Here is a 19544-nt window from a genome sequence, read left to right as displayed (position 1 = left end):
TCTGCCTTATCTTTCCATCTCACGGCCCCACCCGCTTGCGTCAGGCTGTGCACTGAAACCACGTGCGCCTCCGCGCTGGAAGATAGTCCCTGCCCTCGACCCCCGCCGTTGGCCGACGGACCCCCGGCGCGCCCGCTCCAGGCTCCGGACTCCGCGGGACCTCAGCCGCGTTCAGCGGAAGCGTGGGGCGGGCGGCGGCGGCCGGGCGAGCGGGCAAAGGCGGAGGGATCCGCGGACGGCGGCGGGGCGGGGCGCGCGCGGGGCGGGGCCTGGCAGGGGCGGGAGGCGGGGCGCGGCGAGGGGTGGGGGCGGAACATGTCTCCCGCCGCAGGAAGATGAGGCAGCGGCGGCGGCCGCGGGCGTAGCGGGCCGGACCGAGCCCAACGACGCGGCCGGCGGGCACCGCGGGCTCCTCGCACGCCGCCTCCGCCAGCGCCCCGGCCGCGTAGGGCCCGCGGGGCGGACACGCGGGGAGCCGGGCCACGCGCCGCCGCCCACGCGCGCCCTTCGGGGCCGCGACGCCCCTTTGTCCGGGGGGGCCGTTCATGCCGCCGCCCCCCGCGCGCTGCGGGCCGGGCCACGCCGAGCAGGTGAGCGCGCCGGGACCGTCCGCCGCTTGGTGCCCGGCGGGGCGGGCCTCCCCGCGCGGCTCCGGGACGCGGGGACCCGGGGACGCGGGGCGGGGGCGGGCCGGGCGGGGGCGGCGCGGCCGGAGTCATTGTTCTCCAACTTTGCGCGCTGGAGGGGGCCGGCGACGTGGAGGGCGCGCTCGGGCCCGCGCGCCCCCGCCGGCCGGCACTTCGGGAAAGTTTGAGGAGCCGGGCGGGGGCGCGGGGGGCGCCGCGGGGCCGCCCAACTTCGCGGCGGGGCAGCGGCGTGGAGGCCGCGAGTGCCCCTTTTCCCGGGGCCCGGCCGGCGGCGGAGTTTGGAGGGGAGCGAGTGAGGGAGAGGGAGCGTCCTTTTGTCTGCGGGGAAGGTGCGCCGCGCGCCTACGGGCTCGGGCCGGGAACCGGGCCGGGGGCCACATCTGTTCCGCGCTCCGCGGGCACGGGCGGCGGTTTCGGGGCGAGCAGCACGGTGGCGGCGGCTGCGCCCCGAGCTTCAAAGGGTTCCCGGGCCGCGCCGCCCGCACTGGCTGCGGGGGGTGGGGTGGGGATTGGTTTCCCGGGCCTCCTCCCCTCCTCCCCCCCGAGAGGAAGACGTTTCTGCTTCTCTGCTCCCAGAGTGGCTTCACACATCCTTCGAGTCCCCTTCAAGCCCCCCAAAGTTCTCGTGACACCCCAGAAGTGTTTTAGCTCTCCTAGAGAAGCCTGTTTAGCCCCCCGAGGTCTGCCTTAAAATCGGTTTCAGCCACCCCACAAAAAAGTGCGGTTTCGTGCTCTTCAAAAAAAGTCAGTTTCACACGCTTTCCAAAAAAGAAAAAGCTTCGCGGGGGAGGGGGTGCGCTGGGGCATCCGTTTCACACTCGTCTTCAGTTGGCAAACAAAGCGGGGGTTTCTCCGCTTCTGAGGTCGGGTCTCCCTCGATCTCGGAACCCCTTTTCCCTCGCGACCCCCCCCCCCCCCGCACCTGGGGCCCGGGGAAGAGAAGCTGAAGGGACTTAACTGTCTGACTGTGGGACGGAGACCCTTCCTTCCTCTCTTTTCTGGGTGTGGGATGGGGCCCGGCAGGTGGATCCCCCCCATGCTAGAATGGAGCCCCTAGGGACCATGCGGAGTGGGGGGAAACCCTGGTCTTGGGACCCCCCCTCCCCCCAGGGCAAGGGATGTTTTCAAAGTTGCTTAAGAATAATTCCCGGATACATCGTGACAATAAAACAATCTAGGGTATTTTTTTTTTCCCCCAGAATTTGGTTGTTTTTTATGGGGGGGGAGGAGGTTAAGTGTAGTGGGAAGCTTTGCGGGTAGGTCCCTGCGCGGGGCGTCCCCCCTGTTTAGTTGTGGAGCAGGAAGGGGGGTTCGCCGTCTTGTGGATTTCTTTTGCTTTGAATTTGGGGGTGATCGGGCCTTCAACGTGCTCTGACAGCTGCTGGAGGGGGGTCACCAAATTTCCCTTGGGGCGGGACCGGGTCGCCCCTCCCCCTTCCCGGGGGTGGGGCCAGTGGAAAGCCTGAGAGTGGGTGGAAATGGGAGAGGTGGCGGGGAGAGGGGCGGGTTCTGGCCAAGCTGGGAAGGGACCACTCCACTCCGCATCCAGTTTAAAATTTGCAACTTGATTCCTTGGTGGTCGCAGAGGGAGTTCAGGGAATGTACTTTGCGCTTCTCCCCGCCATTATTCAAACTCCCTGAGGGCTCTGGGGAGGGGTCTCTAGGGGCCCCAGTCCCTGAATTCTGGCTGCCCCACCCCCATGCCTCAGGGTCTGGAAGGGACGCAGACTGGGAAGACCCAGATCCAGAGCAGTTAGAGGGGCCTTAAAGAGCTCTCCCCCATCTGCTCATTTCAGCCACTGTCACTCATACCTCTTCTCCACCCCTCACCTCTCCTTGCACCCGTTGTGGGCACCCTGCAGGGCTGTCTCTAGGCCTGAGGAGCCCACCCCGGCCCCTGGCCCCCCGTTGCTGCTGGAGAATGAACCAGCCACAGAGGATGGCGCCCGTGGGCACGGACAAGGAGCTCAGTGACCTCCTGGACTTCAGCATGGTGAGCGGCCCTCCCCATCCCACCGTCGTCCCCCTGCCGCCCCCCGCATGCCTAGCTGTCCACACTCGTGCGCCCCCCAGACGGTGGGAAAGAAGCTTGTGCCAAAAACACTGCCAGCATCTGGACCTCAAGTTTCTATGGCTTAAAGAGCCCCAGGTGGGGCTAGGGGAAGTGGGGCACCCTAGGATGGATGGGTTGACGCCCCCGCGGCAGGGTGCAGCTTTGGGGCCCTTGTGGGCTTCCAGAGGCACCCGTCGTCACCCAGCTGTTTGCCCAGGCACGGAGTGGGTCCAACCCACCACTTTGCAGTTGGGGAAACTGAGGTCCAGAGCGAGGGAGGGACTGCCCAGGGCCTTCAGCTTTTCCTTGGGGAGGCTCGGCCGTGAGGCCCCAGTTTGGCTCTGGGCATGCAGTGACCTTGCCTTGGCACCTGTAAAACTGTCATCAGGGTTATTCATAAAACTCTGATCGGGGTTATTCATGCCATCGTGGGTGCAAAAGACGTGGGGTGCCCAAAGTCTAGGTGTCTTCTGTGGGGACCTTCCCTGAATGAGGAGAGGCCTCAGGCAGTGGACGTGTGATTCCTCAGTTGTTTACTGACACGAGAGTCAGTGCTGTGGGTCTACGGGGTGGGGGGACAGGGGGATGTCCTCACACTTCCCAGGTGGTGTGCTCTATCTGACACAGCCCGTTCCCCAGCCAGGCCAATGGAGGTTCAGAGAGGGTACTGCTTTCCAGAGGTCACACAGCTCAGACGGGCCCAGGGAGGCTGGGAGCTGGACCGTCCCTTGGAGGACTGGGGGCCTTGGTTTGCCCGTCTGTGCAATGGGCCACCTGTGTCGGGGGGAGGGGGGTGGTCTGCGTTTCCTCACAAACCCAGGAGCTGTGTGTGGACTCCCCAAATCCTGCCCCCCACCCCTCCCCCAGCGAGCACTATTTTGGTTTGAAATGGGTTCAGGGAGGATGCTTTCGGTCTGAATTTAATCCTCTGCCGGTATGAGGCCCAGGCCACTGAGGTCTGTCGAAACAAGTCCCCAAACTGAAACGACATCAGCCGCCCCGTGGAAAAACACAGCCCACGGGACGGAGCGGCCGCGGCTCCGGAAGGGCCATGCCGGTATTTTTAAGCCCCGTTTTATTTTTGCGTCTCAGCTGAGGAATCAGGGGTGCTGCTCAGTTGTTTTTTTGTTAAACTGACAAGTCACAGACCAGTGGGCCGGAACAGACTGGCTTGGGGGTCAGGGGAGGGGGTGGCACAGGTTCTGATTTTGCCCCCGCCCCCCCCCCCACAGTCTCAACCACTTGCTCACCCCCTCCTGCTGTCCAGGGGGTCCAGACTCCCCCGCCCCCCAGCTCAGACCCATTTCACAGATGAGGAAAGCGAAGCTGAGTGTGCGAGGTGCCCAGTGTGTGTCCTCTGGGAAAACCCAGAACTGGATTTTTGTTCGACCTCCTTGTTCCCACGAGGAGAGAGGCCCTGAGGCAGCCCCCATTTGCAGGAGGCTCACACCCTTTCCTTCCCACCTGCTCCAGAGACACTGAGTTAATTTGTTTTTTTGAAACAAGTTTTCGACTGGAAAGATTTTGAAGGGAAAGCGCTTCCTTGGGGCAGGTCCGTGTAAAGTAAACGAGGCAACTACCACTTCAATACCAGGAAAAATGGCTCCTCCTAGCTGTTAAAATTGCACCTCTGCCCCAGCCCTGAGCTTCGCCTGTTAGGCTGGTGGCTCTGAGGGTGTGTGGGCCTGAGGTGGTCCCTGGGTCTGACGACAGCCTTGAAGGGCGAGGGGCCAGGGGAGGGTGCTGTGGGCTTGCCTGGTGGCCCGACCGTGCTCCTTTGAGCTCTGCGCGTGCAGAGGCCCCTACATGCCCACGATGCCCATGAGCGTTTGGGTTTCACAACAGCCCACACGGTGCGAGCCCTGTGTCTTCTGCATCTGTTTCACAGAAGGGAATACTGAGGCTCCGAGGGGGGTGCGGGGGCCTGGCTGGGCTGATCATAGACCTTCAGTGCCTGCAGGACACAGCCCAGTTCCCTCCCCCCGCCCTTGCCCCCCCCCCCCCGTGTCAAGTGCCACGTCAGCGGCCCCTGGCACCCTGGAGGGCGAAACAGAAACAGAATTGAGCACCACCCCCCTCAGGCTCCTGATCCCCAGGCCTGCCCCTCCCCCAGCGCAAGCCTCAGTGTCCCCAGCAGGAAAGGGGCCCCGCCTTGAGGCCAAGGCCCTGGGTGCAGTGAGCACAGCCCCGCCCCCGGAGGGGACAACAGACCCCGTGGGAACCTGAGTCCTGGGTGTGCCTGGGTGCACACGTGCCCCGAGTCTGCACTTGCCCTGCCAGCTCAGCCTGTGGCCTCAGTGTCCCCTTCTGGAGAACAGGGTGTGGGGGCAGGACCCCCTTTCCTGGGTTGCTCCCAGGGCTTGTGATGCTGCCCCGAGTCATGCCCGACGAACGCACACCCCCATGTCCTGCTTGTCAGCCCTCAGCCACTCCCCACAGAGCTTTAATGCTGATTGCGGCCACTCTGAATTTCTTGGTCCCCAAAAGAACCTCTGAAACTCAGACCGTTGGGGCAGGGCAGGGCCACGGTTTGTTTCTTCTGCGGCACAAGGGTTTGTTGATGTTGGGTTTTCCCAGTTAATGCTGCTAAGCTGTTTAATCTTGAGGGACTTAACACTGTGGGTTTGGGTGAACGAGTGGGGGGGGCGTGGCGATGCACCCACACTCGGTGCCTGCCCACCCGGGAGAACTGCCCTGTCGTTGGCCGGGAAGGATGCAGCTCTGAGCACGGAGCCCGGCTCGTGGGGGCCCCCCGCTCCCCATCCCGGTGGCGGGGTCTGGCTGTCTTCCCTGCACTCCCACCGCTCGGGGTCAGGGGCCCATGGGGAGGTGGATGCCGGGCTCCTTGGGTGAAGGTCGGGGTCCGCGGCTGGGACACGGGTGGGACACGCGATCCATCTGGGAGTGTAAATGATCTCATTTTTTTTAAGCTGTAACTTGAAGAAAACTTTGTATCACTTCTAAGCGGGTATATTGTATCAAGTGCCTTCGTGTTATTTCATCCCCAGTAAAACAAATATAGAGGTAAACCGGGGAGTTTTCCCTGCCCCCGGCTGTGCTCCGGAGGGGCACCGGGGAGCCTCTTCCGGCCAGGGCCCTCAGGGCGCCTCGGGCCTCCTGGGGGACAGGACCCCAGCAGAGCTGTGGCCCTGGGCTGTGCCCCCCACTCACCCCCTCTTTCTCCCCACAGATGTTCCCCCTGCCGGTGGCCAATGGGAAGAGCCGGCCCACCTCCCTGGCCGGGGCCCAGTTTGGAAGCTCAGGTAGGACCCCGCTGGCTGCCTGGGGGCTTCTTGTTTGCTTGAGGAGATCACCACGTGTGAAGGGTGGGCCCATGGAGGGTGAGGGGGGGCGACCGCAGGGTGGGGCTGGCGGCCGGGCACAGCCTCGTGGACTATGCACTAACAGGAGAGGTTTTCGGGGGCAGCGCTCAGGCCCGCCAGGCAGAGTCGGGGTGAGGGGCCCGGGACAGAGGTCCAGGTGCCCATGTGAGCGTGCGGTGGGGGGAGGGTGAGCCTAAGGGAACCCCAGGAAGCGTCTGCCGCTGTGGTTGTGTGACTTGTCTTGGGGCTAAGGGAGGAGCCCCGTGGTCAGCATGGTGTTACCGTCCACCCTGCCCCGAGAGCCTGGCCCCTGGTCCGGGTGTGGGGGACTCTGTGTGACTCACAAGGGCCTGGGTGAGCTGGGCACTTGAGCCTCCAGGGTCTCCTTGGCCCCAGTGGCATTCTGGGTGTCCAGTCCATCCCCAGGGAGGGAACCTGAGGCCCAGGAGGGGTGTGACATGGAAGCCCAGCTTTCTCCAAATCCTGCCCTGCTCCTGGCTGTTCTCATTCAAGTACGTATTAGGTGCTGGTCGTTGACGAGACCCAGTACTAGCGTGATCGCTTGGTCTGGTTTGTTCGAGGTCTGGGGGTGGGTTCCTGGGATCTGGGACTTTGAACGTTCTAACTGGGGTCATCCCAGGCACACCTGGGTGAGCTGGTCACCCTGCCTGGTACTGAGTGCAGAGGACATGGCCCAGGGAGGACAGATGGCATGGCCTCAAGGAGCGTAGAGCAGGGGTCAGGCTGCAGAGTGGTGGGGAGGGCAGTAGGGGCTGTCTCCACCGAGATGTTTGGTTGTTTGAGTGGAGGCCTGGGGGCGCAAAGGCCCTGGGGCAGCACCATGCCCGGTGAGTTGGAGGAACAGTTAGGAGGCCTGTGTGGACGGAGCAGAGTGAGGGAGGGGGAGGGGGGAGGGGTGGGGAGAGGAGGGAGGGGAGGGCAGGCTGTGCAGGGCCTTGTGGACTTGGGCTTTTGAGAGGAGCCACGTGCATGGGGGGGAGCCCACTCTGGCTGTTGGGAGGACATGGGGGACCCCTTGGGAAGGCCAAGCTCTGCATGGACTTCAGTATCTTTTTGGGGTCTTGGGATGGGGGCCGTGTCCCCCCACATTTCTGGGGTCCAAGACGGAAGGGTCTCTCTTCTCCAGATTCCATCAGGGTGACCAGTGGGCTCTGGCTGGAGGAGGAGGGGGTTTAAAGGGTGGTTTGTACTCCCCCCACCCCCCCTGCAAAAGGAAGGGCATCGTGCTGCTGACCCCACTGCCCCACGCTGGCCTTCCTCTCGGCCTGAGGAAGTGGCCTCAGGGCTGGCCAGAGTCCTCCCTGAAGTGTGGAAATCCCCACAGGCCACCCTGCCTCCCCATTCCCAAAACAGCCCTGGGGAGCAGGGGGTGCTGCTGCTCCCCTGCCTCAGGCAGAGGGTCAGGCCCCGGCAGGCTTCCTGGAGGTGGTGGCACAGTTCCTCCCTCATCTTCCCCCAGCTCCTCCCCTGCTCTCTTCTGTTGTCCAGTGTCCACTTGGGGCCAGTAGCCCCCAAGGAAGGGGCCCCTCCAGGACACCCCATGCCTGGCCCAGCCTGAGTGGGATCCCTGTGAATTTTGCAGGTTGATTTTGTGTGGTTTCTGCAGCTGTAGCCCACTCAAGGGCCCTACCTTGGCCACTTCAGGTGGGGAGGGTCTGGCCTTGTCCCACTGCACACTGGGCTGAGTTTTCTTCTTCCCCACAAGGGTTGTGTGGTTAGTCCAGCCCAGGAGGTCTCCAGTTCTGGACACACAGCTGGGGACCCCTTTCCCCAATTCAGTTGAGCAGTTAGTGCTGTCTGGGGCGGGGGAGGGGGCACGGGACCCAGAGCCCTAAGACCTGGGCTTAGGGGTTCCCTCCTTGCTGCCACTTCAGGCACAAGGCAGGCCGTGTCACCTGACACAGGTGGTGTGACTGCAAGCTTCAGTTTCCTAGTCTGTAAAATGGGAGTGTCCCCATCGGCAGAGGGTTCAGCGAGTCCTTGGGCGTGAAAGTGCCTTAAAATGAGGCGTGGGGCCCATCTCGGTGTCTGCCTTGAGGGTGTGCAGGGGGTCGCAGCTCCAGACCCGGGAGCCACAGGAACTGAGACTGGTCCCTTTGGGGGGCTCTCCCAGCTCTGAGCTCATTTCCCTACTCCCTCGTTGGTGGAGTTGAAGACTCCAGGAGAAGGTGGGGGGGTGGAAAGGTTGGTGGTCCAACAGCGGGATAGGGCTTGGGAAGTCACCCCCTTTCTGAGCCTTAGCTTTTTTCATCCGTTAGATGGGTCACCGCCCTCCAGACGGGCAGTGTCGCTTTAAGGGGACAAGAGTTTCTGAATGCTAGTAGGTCACGCCAGCCACATTCTCCCCTTCACTCTCCTTGAATGTCTTGGCCTAGTGTGTCTCTACTTAGAATTCCTTTGAGTCAACTTGCTTCTTTTAGATTCACTCCAAAAGGGCACTTCATGTTAGAAGAGGAGCAGCCCAGGCTAGCGGGGACGGGTCTCTGAGGAGTGGTCTCTGAAGGTCTCAGGAAGAGGAGCTGAGCATGTGGGGTGTGCGGGCTGCTTGCGCCGTCTCTGTTTAAAGATTCTGTTTTAAAGACTTGGTGTCAGGGAGGCACCGAGGCCAGAGGATTTCTCCTCGTCATCTAGAGCAGAAGACTGCAGAACGGGGATAATTTTTCCACTCCCTCCCTTTTGGGAAACCCCAAGGCACAGATCTCTCAGTGGCAGCACGTCCTCTGCCACAACCTATAGGGTCTGAGGCCCCACGAGATATGGGGAAATGCCTGCTGACACCGGAGGAGACATCTTCCCTGTTTTCCTGTCTCGCAGCTTTCCTGGTCTGTGTGACTCTAAAGGTAACGTGCCCTTGGGTACAAACCTAATAGGTAGGCAAGGCGACATCTACCCTGGCTCAGCACAGGTGTGCGGTTACGGCCTCAGCGTAAGTTCCCGGCTAGAACTGCCAGCCGTGGACGTGCGTCCACGGTAAGAATGTCCCTCTGGTATCCCAGTTCTGGCTCTTTCCAACCTCCTCCAAATGTGCCGTTTCAATGGGCATTTACACGTTAATCATGGGCAATTATCTTTCCAAAAGCAGATTGGCCAGGTGAGTTATTTTTTGATGAATTTCCGATCACTACCCCCTTTTTTTTCTTGGATTTAGTGAACTTTTTGCTTTGAAATAGTGATATATTCACAGGAAGTTGCAAACAAATGTGCGGGGCGGCCCCGCACACCCTTCCCCAGCTGTCAGTCCTGCAAATTCCTCACATGACACCAAATCGGGAGGCTGACCTTGGTATGATCTACAAGAGTTTATTTGGGTATTGTACTTTATTCACAAGATCTGCGTGCACACGTTTGTTTGCGTGTAGTTCTGCTTGGTTTTATCCCGTGTTTGTTTGCGTGTAGTTCTGCTTGGTTTTATCCCGTGTGTAGTGCCATGAAGCCACCACCATGGTCTGTTCAGAACTGTTCTATCGCCCCATGACCTCCCACTTGCTGCCACTCACCACCCACCACCCCTCACCCTGGCGACCCCTGATTTACTCTTTTCCATCTTCCCAACTTTGTCGTGTCGAGAATGTTACATACATGGAATCATACAGCATGGAACCTTCTGAGATTGGCTTTTTCTCCTGAGCACAGTTCCTTGGCTACATCAATAGTTTGTTCCTTTTTATTGCTGGCTGGTGAACTTTTTAACAACAGCAACACTTATCAACGACAACTTATGTCGACAATTGTTGAGTGCTGTATGCCAGGCACTGAGCCTGGATTGTTTATTCTGAGTCCTCAGTCCTCACAGGTTGGTGAAATAAGTGCGATTGTCATTCCCATTTTACTTACGATGAAGCTGAAATTCAGAGTTTATTAACCATCTCAGTTAGCCACCCAGTGTTGTCTCCCTGTAATGTCTTGTACTCCTGCACTATGCTGCACTTACTGATTTGTAAGAGCTTTTTATAGAGGAAGGATGTTAGTCTTGTGATCTGCAGCCTTTTCCCTAAGTTTTCATCTATAACCGTTGTTGATGGAGACTTTTTTTTTTTTTTTTTTGGCGGTACACGGGCCTCTCACTGCCATGGCCTCTCCCGCTGCGGAGCACAGGCTCCGGACGCTGGGCTCACGGGCCCAGCCGCTCCGCGGCATTTGGGATCTTCCCGGACCGGGGCACGAACCTGTGTCCCCTGCATCGGCAGGCGGACTCTCAACCACTGCGCCACCAGGGAAGCCCTGATGGAGACTTTTAATTTGTCTCAGTGCTTTACAGGTTTCAGTTTTTTGTTGTCAAGTCTTCTATGTTGTTCTAGCTTTGGTGCCATTTCTGCAAAATCCTTGAGAATTAGATGGCATAGTCCATTCTGCATTGCAGATGTGACAGTCATGAATGTGCCTGTTCCTCATTCCATCAAGTTGAGGAATATATGGGAAAAGATGCTGGAGGGCAGAAAAGCATGCCTTTGCAGTTCTTGGCAGAGCAAAAAAGTGAAAAATAAGTGGGAGGTAGAGAACCTCAACAGTGAAGTGATCAAGGTTGAGCTTATGCAGCAGTTCCTGGCCAAGGGCACACATCCAGCTCACCTGTGGGACTGCTCAGAACACACACCCCTGGGCTCTAGACCCAGAGACACTGATAAAAAGCCTGGGATGGGGCCTGTAAGAGCTTCCAGGCAATTCTGAGGGGCACCTCCAGTTAGAAGCACTTACCTTTAAAGGCCATGCCTTGTAAAAGAGATCATACCATTCTTATAAAAATTGATCACATACTGTGCACAAAAAAAACCTGTAACATAAAAAAAGTGACCAAAGTATAAACCATATTCTTTGAGAACAATGTGGTAAAACTGGAAATGAAAGACCAAAAAATGTAGGAATAAGTAAAAAGCTTAATGACTTGGAAATAACAAAATTCCTTTTTGTTTACCTTTGGGTTAAAGAGGAAATTAAAACAGGCTAGACAGAAATCAGCAATAATCTAAACACACTGAAACTACAAGGTGCAGCTAAATCTGTATTTAGGGAAGACTCATAGCCTTTGACAGTGTTCAGATACAATGAAAAGAAATGGAGTAAGCATTTAATTTAGGAAGTTCTAGGATGACGGAATAAACTCAAGAAAACCTTTCTTGGTGGTTCGAAATGCCTTAAAGCATTTCCTAAATTGCCATTTACCCATGAATTTTTGTCTCATCTTTTTACGCTCCTGTTACTTTAGTACTACCCGGTGTCAGTTACTGTGGCTTTTTAGAATTACTATTAAATTTTTCTTTTTTTCTTTTATTTATTTGGCTGCGCGGGGTCTTAGTTGCAGCGTGTGGGATCTTCATTGCCACATGTGGGATCTTTAGTTGTGGCATGCAGAATCTTCCGTTGTGGCATGTGGGGTCTTTAGTTGCAGCATGCAGAGTCTTTAGTTGTGGCATGTGGGGTCTTTAGTTGTGGCATGTGGGATATAGTCCCCTCACCAGGGATCAAACACCCCAGGCTCCCTGAATTGGGAGTGTGGAGTCTTAGCCACTGGACCACCAGGGAAGTCCCCTAGTTACTTTAGCTTTGTGGTGTTTTTATAGTCTTCAATTGTTATTTTTCAGGTCCCCCCTCCACCCCATATTCAGATATGCTGATTCTTTTTCATGATCTTTAGAATAACTGTTATGTCTCCTCCCACATCCCTCCAAAACAAACCTACCTGTTGGGATTTTGATGTTATGTTAAATTCATGGGTAAATTTCGGAAGAACTGTTTGTGTTTATAGTACTGCATTTTCATGTTGTAAGAACTTGGTGTCTTCTCCCTTAAGTTTTGACCCTTAATATTAAGTTTTTAAGATAAACTTTGAAAATGAAAGCATAAGGCACTTAGCCATTTTATAGTTTTCTTTCTTTCTTAATTTGCTCACATACTTTTGCAGTGAGGGTTGTTTCTAGGTGTTTTAGGATTTTCCATGCTGTGGTTTGGGGATCTTTTTTACCATATTTTCTACCTGGTTGCCTCCTGACATCCCCTGATTATTTGCATTCTTCCCTTGACTTGGTTTTCCAGGTAAATCATCCTCAGGCCTCTTCCATCCTGGTGTGGAGGCCATGTGCCTTTTCACATCAGCAAGTGTTTCTAGAACCACATTGGGTGTGTGCTCTTTGGCTTCTTGTCAGCAGGACCGGGCCTGATCCTGGCTGTCAATTCAAGATAGATCTCTCTGACTGTCTGTGTTTATCATGTTCAGGGCGTTTCCTTCTGGTCCTATGTTACCATCCACACAAGTGATTGGCATCACTGTGGTGTGTTGGGTGTCTCAGGACAGCCCCTGGTTTCCTCCTTCCCCACGTCCTGACGCTGTTCATTAATGGTTTTTCTCACCCCGACGCTCCCTGAATTTTGGGTTTGGTCCATATCCTTGTTTAGCTGCCAGACCAGATCTGCCAGCATCCGTTTTGCATTTTGCCTGTGTTCCCATGTCGTGTGGCACTGAGGCTTCTTGTGGCTCCCTGCCATGTTTCTGCACCAGTTTCTCTGGAACAGTCTCCAGCAAGTGGGGCCCCCCATTCTCTGGGCACTGGGGAGCAGACCGCCACCCTGTTTGCATGTGACACTTTCCCCAACTGCTTTATTTCTGCTGCGGCGATTGGCCTGTTGTGATTTTGTCCACTCCTCTTGTCAATTCTAGCATTTTGTTAGGGGGGAAAAAATATCATCCGTTTCAGGCACATTTAAAAATGGTTCATGTTGCATTCTTTTCTTTTTTTTTTTTTTTTGCGGTACGCGGGCCTCTCACTGTCGTGGCCTCTCCCGTTGTGGAGCACAGGCTCTGGACGTGCAGGCTCAGCGGCCATGGCCCACGGGCCCAGCTGCTCCGTGGCATGTGGGATCCTCCCAGACCGGGGCATGAACCCGTGTCCCCTGCATCGGCAGGCGGACTCTCAACCACTGCACCACCAGGGAAGCCCTCGTGTCTGTATTATTGACTTTTTCCCCAAGGAATCTGCTTCATTGACGAATCGATGTGTATCAATTAACTGCTTTTCTCTTCACTACTTCTATTTAATTTAATTAATTTATATCCATTTTTTTGCTGTGCTGTGTGACTTGTGGTATCCTAGTTCTCCAACCAGGGATCGAACCCGGGCCCTGGCATTGAAAGCGTGGAGTCCTAACCACTGGACCACCAGGGAATTCCCCACTAGTTCTGTTTTAATTCCTCCCGTTTTTTTAGTTTTTCTTTTCTTTTTTCTCTTTTGACTTTTGAATAGAAGGCCCTTTTGTTTATCACTGTTCTCTTGCTCAGTAATCATGTTGAGGGTTATAAATTTCCCTCCGAGGACCACATTGGCCATATCCCGTTGGTTTCAATAATGCGTATTTTCATTATTTTTTTTTAATAGATTCTTGGTAATAATTTTTAAAACACGTTTCTCGGGCCTCCCTGGTGGCGCAAGTGGTTGAGAGTCCGCCTGCCGATGCAGGGGATACGGGTTCGTGCCCCGGTCTGGGAGGATCCCATATGCCGCGGAGCGGCTGGGCCCGTGGGCCATGGCCGCTGAGCCTGCGCGTCCGGAGCCTGCGCGTCCGGAGCCTGCGCGTCCGGAGCCTGTGCTCCGCAACGGGGGAGGCCACAACAGTGAGAGGCCCGCATACCGCAAAAAAAAAAAAAAAAAAAAAAAAAAAACACGTTTCTCTTTGAGTCAGGTTCTTCAGAGATTTCCAATTTCCAGGTTGGCCGTGGAGTGTTTATTCCTCGATTGGCTAATTTCTAGGTCACCGATGCAAAAGTCACCGTGGCTTGGGCTGTGCTGCTGTTGGGTAGATGCAGGGCGTTCCTACTCTCCTGAAATGGGGGCCGCGTTTATCCTTATTCCTGAGGGCTTGAGGGATACTTGGACACGGAGCTGTGAGGTCTTCATCTCCTGCCCATCACGTTTAGACTTCTAATTTGTTCAGTGTCAAGGACCCAGGGTGGTGGGATGTTCTCTGTGGGTCCAACCCACTGTTGACAAAAACCCACCCTCTATTCCACGTGAGAGCTTGCGCCTTGAATTCAGACTTTTCTATGAATGTGATGGCCCCTCCTTTTCACTTGCGTTGCTTGGTATATCTATGTGCATCGGATTGTTTTCCTGAGTCACTCGTTCCAGAACTGTTTTCTGTAGGTGCTGTGTTCTCAGCTTTCAAAAAAATTGAGTCTGCATCTGTCTTATACTTTCCATGCTCTTATTGTATGTTTTCACGTCTTTATACTTTTTTCTTGCAGTTGTGCCTGGTGTCTTTTCTTGGGTTGGGTTTGGAAGGCTGTGCTGCTGGTGGTTCTGATGGTTTTAGGGAATGTGCTGAAGCCTCCCATGTCTGGCTCCTTCTGCCTCAGAATTGACGTCGCATCTTGTCCTGCAGGAAAGGGTTCTTCCCCACCCCTCCTGTGTGGTATAAATACGTTGTCCTTATTGTGTTCATTCTGTCACTTACGAGGCTTCAGTCTCCTCACCTGGGAAGTGAGGTTGATGGCGGCCATTTAAGGGTTCAGTGGGATAAACCACAGGAAGTGCCTGGAGCAGCGCGGCACCTGCGGGCTCTGGTGCCTGTTCTTGGGATGGTGTCGAAATTCCACTTAGTTTAACTTAACGCATGGCCCAGATGGGCTCAGCCTCCCTGCACCATCACGTCCTCCAGACTCGCAGGGTCTGTGCTGGGACTCCCCTCCCTTGGGGATGTTCTCCAGGGAGGGGTGCGGCTCTGGATGTGCACCTGGCGCCTGCCTTTTGTGAGGGGCAGTGGGTTGGGGGTGGAATTCCCGGGCCCTCGCCTTCCTTCCCTCAGCTCCAGCCCCGTGGGTTGTGTCATCGTGCGCACACAGCCTCCAGGGAGTGCGCGCGTGTTTTTCCGGGTTTTTCTCTAACTCCAGGTTTGGGTGTTTTTCCTGTTCTTCCCAGGATGCCGGCTCCGGTGTCTGGGCTCGTGTTAGGCCCTCGTGTCCGTGGTCTCAGAATCCCCCCTTCCCCGGTGTTTGGGGGCATCTCCAGAACCCACCCTTCTGTTGGATCACCTCTTCTGCATTGTCACTTCTGCCTTGCCGCCTCTGATGCTGCTTTTAAAATCTCTTGTGAATTGGCAGCAAAAACTTATTAGTTTTTCCTGCTTTCGCTCTTCCTCTCTCCCTGAAGCCTTATCTTCCTTCTATTTTACGGCACCCACAAGCTCTGTAGTTTCCTTGACGGCGCATGGTGGTGGTCTTAGATATGCTTCCGTTTCCTGGGATAAATCCTAAATCTGTGAATGTCCATCTTATGTGTTCCACGTTTGTTTCGCCCTGGGCCTGTTTCTTGCAGGGAGGTCCCAGCTGGGATTCTGAGCTCATATTTGGCTGAGCGGTGGGGTGGGTGAGATCCTCCCATCCTTGCTGTTGGGTAGAGGGGTCCCCCTTGAGGCTGAAGCAGGATGGGGTCTTTCTGCTGTTGCTTTGGTCTCGAATCTGAAATTCACAGGAAGGAGGGGGCAGGGCAGTTTCTGCAGCTGGGGGACCCCGTTCCTCTGAATTACCATGCATCTGTGGGCCCCCCACCTGAGGACCAGCTCTGCCCATTGGGGAAGCCTCGGGTTGGGGGGTTGCTGCTCCGGGGGTTCAGGAGAGGTTGGGTTGGAGCCAAGCCCTGGTTTGGGGGACCATCTGCTCTTGGAAATAGTGGGCTGTGCCCTCCACTCACTTCCTCTCCAGCCTCAGGTCCGCTTGCTTGGGCGCAGCTCCAGGTCCCCTGTCTCCCCACCCCCAGTTTCAGGGGCAGGAACAGCAAGGGCTGTGAGCCGCTCCGGCACTTTCCTCCAGCCACTTGGAACCTGCTCCCTCTGGCGGGAGCTCCCTGGCGCCCTGGAATTCCTACCAACTTTTGAAACTCTGAAGGCCAGAAACAAGCGTAGCAGCTTGTGAACACGGAGGGGCAAATGAAAAAGGGGGCGCATATAAGCGATGAGAGGGTCTGGGTTTAGGGCACATCGTGCATCTCCCCGCAGCTTTCCTTCAAGTCTGAAGTGATGTAAGAGTGCAGAAGTTGCCCCAAACACCACAGGAAGAGAGGCGAGGACCCCACTGGCCCGTGCAGGGAGGCCCCGGCCCACTTGAGGAAGGACTTTCTCCTGACTCACACCTGTGTTGGTCTTGCCCCTCGTGAGACCCCATGTGCTGGTGAACAGGCCAACATCCCGTTTCTTGGGGATTTTAATTCTAAGGGGAAAAAGCCAGAGGGGGAGCTGATAGTGGCAGGAAGGAAACACTAACGTGAGGACCGGCAGACGGCTGCCCTTAAGGGCTGTTAATTTTTTCTCAGATGTGATCATGGTGCACGGTGGTTATTTTTATTGTTGTTGCTACTTTAGTCTTTACTTGGGGGGGCCACACGTCCAGCACAGCAGCCGCTTAGCCACACAGGGTCATCTAATCGTGCGTTAATTAACATCTCGTCGAGTGGGGAGGTCTTTCCGCCAGTCCCGTAGCAGCTGCTTGTGACTGCAGGAGGATGGCACCGCAGGAGGATGGCACCTCCGGAGGACATTGTGATTGGTTAGATAGTTATCAGAGCAACGAAGAAGCCAAAAACAGATATTTGTCGAGTTTTTTGGGGGGCCAGCCCTGTTCAGGCAACGCTGGGGACGGGGCCAGCGAGGCGACCTCCCTGACAGGGGATGAAGGATTAGCAGGTGTGGGGACTGCTGGGGCAGAGCTTGGGTCGGGGTTGGGGATCTGCTCAATTGTTGGGCAGGGAGGAGTGAGCTGGGGGCGAAGGGCGGTGAGGGAGGGGTCTGGTCTTTACCCTGAGAGCAGTGGGGAGCCATGGGAGAGGCTAGGAGGAGGGAGGAGAGGCAGGTTTGGCTTCCGGAAGCTCCATCAGGCTGCTCGGGGTGGAGTGTGGGCAGGGGTGGGGGGGACACTGCTGTACGGATGGGGCTTGACCCAGGGGACACAGGGCCGAGCCAGGCTCTGATCCGAGGCCACGGGTGGGGGGCAGTGGGGTGAGGGAAGGGGAGAGGACGGCTCCCGGGATTTAGCCCGGGCACCCGGGCACCCGGGCGAGGGGGTGCTGACAGAGCTGGGGCTGCAGGACGAAGCCCCTGACGACCGTGGCTATGCGACAGGTTTGTGGTGGGGATGGAGCAGGGCCATGCCTAGGCCCTGTGACTACCTGGGGATGGAGCAGGGCCATGCCTAGGCCCTGTGACTACGTCTTCCCCACACTCCAGGTACCGAAGTCTGCTAGTCTGGCTACTTTCTACGGAGGGACTGGCTCCTGGAATCTTCTCTGTGCCTGGGTCAGCAGACCTTCCCTGTAAAGGGCCAGACAGTTTGTATCGCAGCTGATCCCTGCGTTGTAACCAGCACCGCTGTATACAGGGAACAAACGTCCGTGGCCATGCGCCAATAAAACTTTACTGACAAAAGCAGGCAAGGGCAAGACTTGGTCCAGTCACAGTTGGCACACCTGCCCTGGAGGAATCAGTCGGGACGGAGGCCACTCAGAGGGCCCCCCCCATGTCATCCAGCCAAGGTGGCGTCCGGCTGGGGCCCGGGCTGGGCGGGTCCAGCTGTGCCACACTGGTCATCCTGGCGGCAGCAGTTCTGTCACCTGGGGTGACTTGGGATCAGATCTGAAACTCCGAGGGGCGGTCGGCCCTCTGCTCAATTGATCGATCTCCCACCTCTTCCTGGGGGCAGGGCCCAGTCTGAGCAGAGAGATGACCTTTCCGGGGGCTGCCCTGCCACCACTTCACCTCCAGCACTTTAAAAAGAAAAAATTATACTGCGTCAGCAACGTCTTATTCTATTAGTACATTTTAATTAGAACGTGCACAAGAGATGTTATGAATATTCATGATCGGTTATTTAAAATGCATAATTAACCAGCGGGGGGTTAATATCTATTAATGGCAGCGGTGGGGGAGGGCCCCTCCCTCGTTCTGTCGTCTGGTCTCCAGCATCGGGGAGGCTGGGGCTGGGTTGGGGGGTTTTACCAGAAAGGGCAGAGCAGGGCCTGGGTTCTTCTGCCCGAAGCTTGTGGGGCCCAAGTTGGAGGGGTCCCTGGGTGTCGGCCCCAGGAGCGCCCATCACCCTGCCAGCCCTCGGGGGGTGGGAAGGCCTTGCTTTGGCCTTGGACCTGGCCTCCTGCTCTTGCTCAAGGGTCCTGGCGACTCTGGGGCCCGTGGTGGATGCCCTGGGGGTGGGGGACCCAGAGTGGAACGAGCTCGTGGGTGGGCACCGGAGAGCGAGGGGATGACAAGTAAGTGGCCGTGGAGGGAAACTGGGGCTCGGGTGCTGGCCCTTCGCCCAGGGTCACCCCCCCTTCACCAGTTGCTCTCGTCGCCAGAGCCCAAGTGGGGACTCAGGACCTTGGGATGCAGACATCCCAAACCTGGTGCCAAATGTTAGATGGATTTGTGGAGACCATGGGAGCTCTGTCTGACCCCCTGCCCGCCAAGGCGGCCTCCAGCTCCTCATTGTAATCACATTGGAAATTTTTGTTTAGGAAACAGAATCTAACCGAGGTATAGGAATATTTATCAGACTGGGAGATTAATATGCATATTATGCAAATCAGACAGCAATTAAACACCAACCCTCCAGGGGAATGATTAACTCAAAAGGCACCAAAAGAGAAGGATGCAATTTGAAAGAAGTTTCTGGTACAGATGCGCAGAGGAGGGCAGGGTGAAGGATTCTGGCTGGGGTGTTCGGGATGTCCACCACGTGGGGTCGGGGGTGGGGTGGGGCACGTCCCCTGGCACAGATGGCAGGGCTGGGCACGGCCTCTCCGGCCCAGCCTGGCCTGGGCAGGTTTGACTCAGACTCGTACGTGGATACCCCCAGCCCTGCAAAGTAGGGCGTGTTTGTGACCCCATCTGAAGAGGAGGGAAACTGAGGCACAGCTGGGAGGGGCCCGGGGACTGCTCCCGTTCTGCTTGTCCAGGCCCTGAGCCCCGTGGCCCCTGATGCACGGTGTTGGAGCCCACCCGCCCAGGAAGGGTGCAGGCCCGTGTGCCTGCCTGCTGGGAAGATCCGGGTCCTGGGCTGGGCCCCTGGGCAAGTGTTCAGGGAGATAAGGGCCCTGCCCTGCCCACCCTCCATCCAAGGTCCTTGTCCCCACGGTGGCTAACCCTGCCACACCTGGGCCTCAGGGCCCCGCCTATCTTACGGGATTGGATTTCTCCTTCCCTGCCCGCCAGCCTGGCGGGTAGTTGGGTAGTCGGGTAGTCGGCGGCAGCTGTTGCTTCAACAAAGGGTCGGCCCCGCCTCTTGAATTGGCAGAGATGGGAAGGGGGAGGCTCCCACTCTGGAGATGAGAGATCCTCCCTCATCCCCATTCCCTGACGCCTTCATGAGCCTGGGCCAGAGGGAGGGACTTGGGCCTGGGGAGGGAAGCCCAGAGTGCGAGTGAGGGCTCCGTCCAGGGTGGGCTGGGGGCTGGATGGGAGGGTAGAAGTGTGCCAGCAGCAATGGCGAGTTTGCCAGCAGCTGGTGGTGGAATTGTTTCTTGGGCCGTG

The 19544-nt window shown here is 57.0% G+C and overlaps 1 protein-coding gene across 13 annotated transcripts in view; it reads left to right on the top strand.

Moving 5' to 3' along the window:
* The first annotated feature begins 317 nt into the window (after positions 1 to 317).
* TCF3 (transcription factor 3) overlaps positions 318 to 19544 on the top strand; it is a 36686-nt gene continuing 17459 nt past the window's right edge. For 12 of the 13 annotated variants that reach the window (XM_060094664.1, XM_060094659.1, XM_060094662.1 and 9 more), the window contains exons 1-3: positions 318 to 590; positions 2510 to 2640; positions 5891 to 5963. In XM_060094664.1, coding sequence (XP_059950647.1) covers positions 2569 to 2640; positions 5891 to 5963 — 145 coding nt within the window. In that variant the 5' untranslated portion in view covers positions 318 to 590; positions 2510 to 2568. Of the gene's footprint in view, positions 591 to 935; positions 977 to 2509; positions 2641 to 5890; positions 5964 to 19544 lie in introns of those variants that run through there. The other variant, XM_060094655.1, reaches the window with a different exon arrangement.

The sequence above is a fragment of the Mesoplodon densirostris genome, chromosome 3 (assembly GCF_025265405.1).
Source record: "Mesoplodon densirostris isolate mMesDen1 chromosome 3, mMesDen1 primary haplotype, whole genome shotgun sequence".
NCBI lineage: Eukaryota > Metazoa > Chordata > Mammalia > Artiodactyla > Ziphiidae > Mesoplodon > Mesoplodon densirostris.
The sequence above is the reverse complement of the archived record's forward strand: the minus strand, read 5'-3'. Positions and strand labels throughout refer to the sequence as shown.